We start from the raw sequence: 8,213 nt of genomic DNA on the forward strand, positions 1-8,213 counted from the left end.
CTGTGGATCTCAAGGCATATGTGGTATGTTCCTTTCTACTAACAGAGGTTGCTTAAGAGTGCTGATACTATTAATGACTTGGTCTGTGTGGAGTATAACAGAAGTGGAGGCTTGTTACTTACGTTGAAACATGCCCGCTAGTTGAGCAAAGGAGTTGTTTGGCAAAATGAGATGGACTTCTAAATAGACTCCCAGCTTGAGATGTGAACTACTTCAGTTACTTTAGTTCCTTCATATTATGAGTTTGTGTTTACGTGATAGGATGTAAAGATACAGATAAAACTTTCTAAAGAAAGGGAGAAAAGAATTCCCTACTCTGATGTATCTGCTTATTAGTATTGGTAATAACATTAGTCCCTTATCTTTCGCAGGTGAATATCATTATATAATAGCTAATTTATTCCTTGCTTTCTGGATTTTACAATTGAAAGGTTGAATCCCTGGCATTTCTCCTAGTTAGATGAAAGGATTTACCTATTTGCTAACTTTTATTTGTCCTAATACTATATGCAATTGTTTCCACGATTCCATCCCTGAACACACAATGTATGAATAAGAGACTCCTCTCTATGGCTGCATGTTTCAAATTAAGACAACAAGTAATGTGACAGTTACTGGACATTAGAAACATTCTGCATTGAAGCTGAGCTAGTTTAGGTTTATTTTAGGAAGTCAGGCAGAAAATACTTAAAGAAATGTTGAGAAGTTTAGCGTAAAGTCAGGATGCTGAATTACATCTAATGATTTAATATATTACCTCTGCCCTTGCCCCTAGAAAAGTCCTTTCTAATGTCTAGCTGGAATCCTCTCTTGTTGCAAAGTTGGACAAATAATGTCTTATTTATCCACACTGGATAGAGAGAATGGCTTGTAGCCACTTTTTATGAAATTGAATAGCTCCATCATGTTTTCCTGCAGTTGTCTTTTCTTTAGATTAAATAACCCCAATTCCTTTTAGCTGTTCTTGTAAATTGAGTTTTCTAGGTCTTTGGTCATCCATGTTGCTCTTCTTTGGACTCTTACAAGAAGCACCCATATGTCTTCGTGTTGTCCTTAATTAAATACAGTATTCCAGCAACAGTGATTATTTCAGGTGTTTTATAAACAATGATCCTATTTATAAATAGGATCAGTAAATACAGTACGGTGTCTGTGTTTTTACCAAGTGTGACATGGTTGACATGCTTAGTTTGTGATCCACTACAACCCCTACGTTTTCTACAGAACTATCTGTCTAGCTATTCACAACTTGCTGTGTATTTCTGCAGTTGATTACTCCTGCATGACTTCGTAATTCTGCTCTTTCCTTCAAATTTTATCCTGTTTTTAGACTATTCAGCTAATTTTCCAAGGTTATTTTCAATTTCAAGGTTGTACTCCACCATGGTTGCTTCTCCTACACTACTGTCATCCATAAATATAGTTTTCTATCACCCAAGTTATTAATGAAAATATTGAACAATACCATACCCATAATGAAGCTGTATGACTCTGCTCAATACATTTTTCCAGTTTGACAGTGAAGCACTAATAAATTGTGTATTTTTTCCCAGCCATTTTTACATTTATCTTGATCACATTTCCCTAGCTTGCTTGTGAGATTGCCGTGCAAAACAGTGTCAGTGCTTTAAAAAAAATGAACTAAGATGCTTAACATTTACTCCTTTTTCTCACTGACTCTCTCCACAAGACATGTGTTTTGTCACAGAGTTAAAATATCTTGGTTTGACAGCATTTGTTACTGACAAATCTATACAGGTGATTATTTATCCCTTTGTCAGAGCTCACGTTTTTGTCTCAGGTAAAGGTTGAGAACAGAATGTAAATTAGTCCTTTTGTATTCTTACGTGTCAGTTTTCTAGAAATACACATCGTTTGGAAGTACTTTTTTGTTTGGTTGTTTTTTGTTTTTATTTTGGTGCATGGTGAAATTCCCAACGTAGTTGTAGGAACTAGAGGTACATCTAGGCAAAAAGGGAGGGAATAAACCCATAGACACAAGAGGTGAACACAGTGAAAATCCCAAGAAATCTGAGTAGCTTAGTTTATCAATGCTACTGATAATACATTTTAATTGAATTACTATAAAAGCACCTGCAACCTATCTGCATTTATAAAGCTTTCATGTCTATAGCTATGTATATATTAACTCATACTAAAATGTACACCATAGATCTACAGCTGCACACATAAAAGGACTGCCGCTGCCAATACAGGCAATTGTGTGCTGAGTCAACTCTTGAAAAATAAGCTACAGCTGTTGTGTTTTGTTCCGTAACAACAAATTCACTATCTGCTAACTGTATGCTGCTATGAATAATTCACAGCTGATGCACATGGACTTTTATATAATGACTTCCAGTAGGGGGTACCCTTTATTTATTGCCAATATTTGCCAGATTAAGCCAGTTACTTCAAGTACTCTGAAAGGGGAATACCTTAGCCAAAGGACAATTCTTATTACACTCCCATGAATTTTCATGTATGAAACACAAAATCCACTGCTTTGCTGTGCAGTAGAATACTGCATAGTCGTTACTGCTATGAAAAAGCTTACCTCTATCCTTCCATGCACATTGGGCTTACTGCCAACCGAGTAAGAAGCCGGGCACATCTTTTATAGTCTGTCATGAAAAAAGAGCATAAATACATTACTAAATTAATGAATTTTGCCTTTAAAAATCAAAATTGGTAACGGTGTGCAAATTATTGTCGTAATGAAGTTCAACGAACACCTTAGTTTGCAACAGTAGAGAAATCAGCTCCTTAGACTTAGAAATGGGAGCGTGCAAGAACTGTGTAACTGAAAGCCATGTCTAATGGGACATGTAACTATGCACCTGACTTCTGCATAGGTACGATCTATAAACAAATAGCACGAATGTGCTTGGAGGCTCTCCAAGTGTATGCATGTATGAAGATTTATACATCTGTGTCTGTGCTTAAATGTGGGATCTGAACATGTGGCTGTAGCATTTCCATACTAGAGGAAGAATTAGTAGTGCTCATCCATCTTTGAAATCCAGCCCTCAGTGAGCAAGTCTATCAACTTAATATCAAGTAATGCAACTCTCCAATAAATTTTCTTCCTGGAAAAACTGTTAAATTAGACAAATAACATCTCCTAGTCATAGGAATGTTAAGTCCAGCCCAAGTAGGTGACCGCATCATACAAATTCATTCATAACTCTTATCAAGTTTCATCTTAAAACTAGTAAAATTGTTTTTTCCACAGTAGTCCTATGGTTAGTAGTTCTTATTTTAGGTACCTTCTGCTTTTTGATGCATTCATAATAAGGGGCAGAACCAATGCAAAACTAAAAAATTAATCAAGACTTTTTTTTCTTTAACATGGCAAACTGAAAACAAATTTTGTGAAAGTTGGTTATGGACAGACAGCAGAGTAAATTACTTTTTAGGTGCCAATGCTACTATGCTGTACAAAGTACTAGAACGTATCCCAAGAAAATGCTTTTGTACAGGCTACCACTGTGTTGCAGCATCACAGATGCTTTTAATTTCTTTGTTGTTTGGCCTTTGAATTTCTACATAGAATTAACAGTATTACCTGAAATCAGGATATTATCAAAAAGTAACATCATACTGTGCATGAAGAATTAAAGGAGGTTGTTTACCTCATTTTCCTAGAAGAAAGTTCCTTTAAGGAGACACTAGTCAGTCCAGTCCGGTGACTGATGTTGATTTTCAGTAGGCATTTTTTCATTAATGAGTAACTAGATTCAGTGTTTCCTAGAGATGCAATGTTAACAATCCCTAACTCACAGCATAGATATGCTATAATTGCCATTCATATAAATTATCCAGACATTATATTGGTGGGTATGTCACCTGTCAGGAGGAAAAGGCTAATTCAGACTTTAAGACCAACTACTTTTTAGCCTCACAGCTTGGAGTACTCATTAGTGCCGAGTCAAATGATGTTTGTGTTGTGATCCTTATGAAAAAGGTAATATGACCATTTGCTTGTTCAAAACAGACTAGTTATGAACAACTTCCACCTCCATCCATGTAAATGGAACATGACGTAGTTAGCCATTATCTATAAATCCTTATCTTTCCAAGGTATTCCTAATCTGAAGCCTTACAAATAGGGAAAAAGTCTGCAATTCTTACCAAATATGCCTTTAAAATATATTGGGCTGAAATATTTATTAATACGTGAAACTTGGAATCTGTAACCCTTGTTTCTATTCCCAGCTCTGCTACTGACCCAACTGGTTGACCTCAGACAAGTAAAATAAAGTGTGCTTCCATTCTGAAAAGGCTGTACTAAAATAGCATCTGCTTACTCAACAGGTCCACCTCGGTATGAATCTGGAGTCACATCTACTGACTGATAAATGTCAATGTTTCTTTTTTTTTTTTTTTAATTCTCTGTGCTGCCAACACAGATAGCATAAGCTGAGTTTGCTTATGTGTGTCCATCAGCACTTTTTTTTTTTTTTACTAAGCCAAAAGTTGTATTTTGTAATTCACTGAAGACAAGGGTTGCAAAGATTCACTGTCAACATCACTGGTAGGTGGGTAGCTGACCAGTCAAAATATAAAATGTCTATAAAATATGTTCTGCATAAATAATCAATGAAAAGGAAATAGCCCCACCTGGATTTCTGATCCTATCTTGAACTTGCAGCACTAGAAATTAAATCTAAGAGGTTTGAGAGGTTCTCATGTGTTCCTATGAAATGCAAACACCTTTGGTTTGGAACCGAAGAGGCATATACATTCAGTACCTAAGGAAGCAGTGTTTACAGCCATTCTACGCAGTGTATTTGCAGTGAAAAAGTTGTGTTTCCATTTTCCTCACTGTAATGCTGATGCTGTTCTAGCAACGCTGTAAAGCGTACTTAGTACATTTTAGAGCACTCCAAATTCTTCATTGCAAGGGATGTATTCTAACATTGTATCACTACTGGTACCTCATAGAGCTATTCAATTTTAGAGTTTTCTGTTGTTTTATGGAAGTCTCTAGTTTGGCACTTACATGCTGGGATGGTGCAGTCCCTTGTATTGTGATAAAGCCGATGAAAGTGTTTACTACATTTGGGGCTAAAGTAGAGCGGACCTGAAATATAAAGAAAAAAAAAGAAGTTATGAATCAGCACAGCTCACAGGAAGAAGAATGCAGCTTATGGTACGTATGTGAAATGATGGATACCAATGCAAAATTAAAACATACCTGTTAAATGCTTTAAGAACTTGTCTTTCATCCTCAGATCTCTGGGAACTATTTCTGTTGGACAGAAAAAAAGAACAGTCACTCTGCTGCACTGGAACTATGCTTGCCAAGCATAGTATGGGGAAAGGGAATAAACTCTGTCCAGCAAACATCACCACTACATCTTGACAGAGGCACAGAGGTCGAAAGTGCTTTGCATACAGCAGGCCAAATTGGAAGCATTTATTTTACATGAGAAGCCGCTGTAAAATGCACTGTGAAACACTTTGATGATGAAACAAGTAATGTCTGTTAGGTGTGCAGTCATTAACGAGGATGACAGTTAACTAAGAGTCAGATTTTAGCTCTCGATGAATTGCATTATCAAGTTTAACTAGATTTAAATTCTTCCAGAAATTTTAGTTCATGGTTGCTCAGAAATGGCATATTCCGCTAGTTATAAAGACCCAAAGATATATTCAAGTTTGGTTTAGTGTCGTCTTCTCTTATGCAAATGTATCCACTCTTTTGTCACAGGTATGTGTGTACAAGCACTGTCCTGCTGTAATCATGAAACTGGATTGATCTGCTTACAGGAATCTTCCCCCCCCCCAGCAGTAAATAAAATTCACAGGAAATGATCCCCAGCAAATTGCTCTCTTCTGGCTCCCTACATTTGTGGTTTACCGCCTTGCGTTTTGTGTTCAGCAGATGGCAAAATGAAACTGGTTTACTGAAATCCATTTTAGCCCTAACCCTTGCTTGTGTCTTCCTGATATACAGCTGTCTTTGATTGCTTTCCGTTACGAACTCTATGCTGATAGCTTAGTGCTGATTGTGTATGATACACTACATGGTGCTTTATTTATTTGACCATAAATGCCGGCGCAGCCTTTTTCATTCCCCTGGTACCTCTTATCAGATATAAAGCAGAGAGCATTTCCATCCAGCTCTGATTCACTTGTGAGGTTAGACAGTTCTCGAAAGTCATTCTTCATTTACTTCTAACTTTAGTCAGTGTAAGTAAAATTGACCTTATCATATTTGACCTAATTATGTCATGAAGAGCATTAAAAACACACATGCTTCACTCAGAAATTTCCCGTGGGACAGGCTCACTGGGAAAGTGATGCCAAAACTGAAATGAAAGACTCTAAGCAGTAGTTCCTTCTCAGAGTTGCTGGGAATAACTCCATTATAATAACAGAATGAAAAATCCTGCTTGGGAGTCAATGACACCGCTACCAACGGCTCTGAAGTAGGTTTGTTATTTACATAAATAACTGTTCAGCACAAACCAGACGTTTTGCACCAATATGCTGATGTAGGGTAGCCAAAAACTATGCCCGTGTTCTACGTTGAGATTTCGAGTTGTGCAGATCAGGGTTCCCTGCTTAGTCTGGCCTCTTTAACTTTTCAACATTTATAGAACAAAATGTTCTCACTATGCTGATCTTAAGTGGAACAAAATTGTCTTCCTTTGTATATTCATTAATCATCCAGATGGAGAAGTAACATTTTCATGACAACCACCAACAAATGCAAATCATGAGGATATTTCAATATGAATGAGAATGAAGAAAAGGTACAATGAAGCTTTATGAGATCAATAAAGGCAAAATAAATAGCATACTAGCAAAATGAAAGCCAGTTTGGAAAAAGGTGAGTAGACATCTGCTGGAAAATATTCAGAAAGTCACTTTCAGTAGGAGGGGTAAGATGAGCAGCAGTAACGCTGTAGGGGTTTGAGAGTGACAGTGAACAGTAAATTAGACATGGCAGCAGGAGAAGCCAAATCAACTTTCAACTGGATGCACAGAAGCACATCACGAAACTGAGCGGTAGCTATCCATCACTGTGTGGCTTGGTATGACTTCTTCCGGACTGCTCTATACAACCCTGAACGTCTTACAAACGAACCTGGGCTTTCACTGGAGGTTAGAGAAGAGCCATTCAAAGGAGTAGAAGGATGACTGCAGGGGTGTCCCAAAGTAGTCATAGCTTGTACAGTGACAGAGGAGTACCCTGTTTCAGTTCCCTAGTATTTCAAAGGTGCTACCTCCGGAGTACAAAGGGGACTAACAAGCAGGGTGAAAAGTTTAATGAAGCTGAGCTGTAAGAAAGACTTCTAGATGTGAGGTCTAAAAGGATGTACTACAGTCCTGCAGGGGAATTCTTGCTAGGGTCACTTCCAAGAAACACTTAAACCAAGTGCATTTTAGAATGTGGTAAACTTCCAGGAAAAAGAGCATTTTCATCCCTTATTTCTTTGATCTCAGCCCATTTCAGTCTTTTTTCTTATTAATACGTTTTGTTCAAAGCCAACACACAGGAAGTCGGACCTTCAGTCAGGTACATTATCCAGAGAGCAAGAGACTCTGAGATGTGAATGGAGTTTTTCTATTCCAAATTTGCCGTCTGTGTCAGTTTCTGATACCAAAAGGAATCTGCAGGTATTCTGAGCGGTGAATTCTTGCTATAAAATTAGTAACCTGATGTGATGTCTGATTCACCAGGGCACCCTATAGAAAAAAAAAAAGATCTCCTACGCCATGAACTGTAACTTACCAACTCTCTGCTCGTCCTGGTATCCTCCATAGTCGGCCACTTCCCTTCGATCTAAGTTATAGTCATGCTTGGAGAAGTACTGCACCCCACCGTCCTTCTCCAGGTGGTACCTTTTCAGTTCCTGAATGATCTCCATGATCAGATTTAAGAGACTTTGCCTGTCCTTCAAATCTGCGGAGTCAGTTTTCTCTTTGCAATATCCTGCCGAGAGCATTAAGAGCACCAGCCCCAGCAGCCCAGGAGACCTCAGTCCACTCATTGCAGTCTGACCTGAAGGGTGCAGGAGCAGATGAAAAGGAAGGGTCCGCTGCAGCGGGAGGCCTCCTGTTTCACTGGAAGAAAAAAACGGGGGTGGGTCGGAGGTGGGGAGACTCACGGGGATGAAATCGGAAACATGACAGCGGGAAGCGCGGAGACCGCTTCGCAGGTTACACAACGCGGGAGCCCAGCCCGCGCCGGCAGCCCC

The 8,213-nt window shown here is 38.5% G+C and overlaps 1 protein-coding gene across 1 annotated transcript; it reads right to left on the minus strand.

Annotated features, from left to right (window-relative positions):
* Positions 1-2,559: 2,559 nt before the first annotated feature.
* Positions 2,560-8,006, minus strand: FAM150B (family with sequence similarity 150, member B). The gene is made up of 4 exons (XM_009329295.1): positions 7,748-8,006; positions 5,201-5,254; positions 5,006-5,086; positions 2,560-2,624 (listed from the first exon to the last, which is right to left on the minus strand). The coding sequence occupies exons 1-4, from the start codon at positions 8,004-8,006 to the stop codon at positions 2,560-2,562; spliced, it is 459 nt and encodes a 152-aa protein (XP_009327570.1).
* Between the last annotated feature and the right edge of the window lie 207 nt (positions 8,007-8,213).

Source organism: Pygoscelis adeliae, unplaced genomic scaffold (genome assembly GCF_000699105.1).
Source record: "Pygoscelis adeliae isolate BGI_AS28 unplaced genomic scaffold, ASM69910v1 Scaffold17, whole genome shotgun sequence".
In the NCBI taxonomy this organism is placed as follows: domain Eukaryota; kingdom Metazoa; phylum Chordata; class Aves; order Sphenisciformes; family Spheniscidae; genus Pygoscelis; species Pygoscelis adeliae.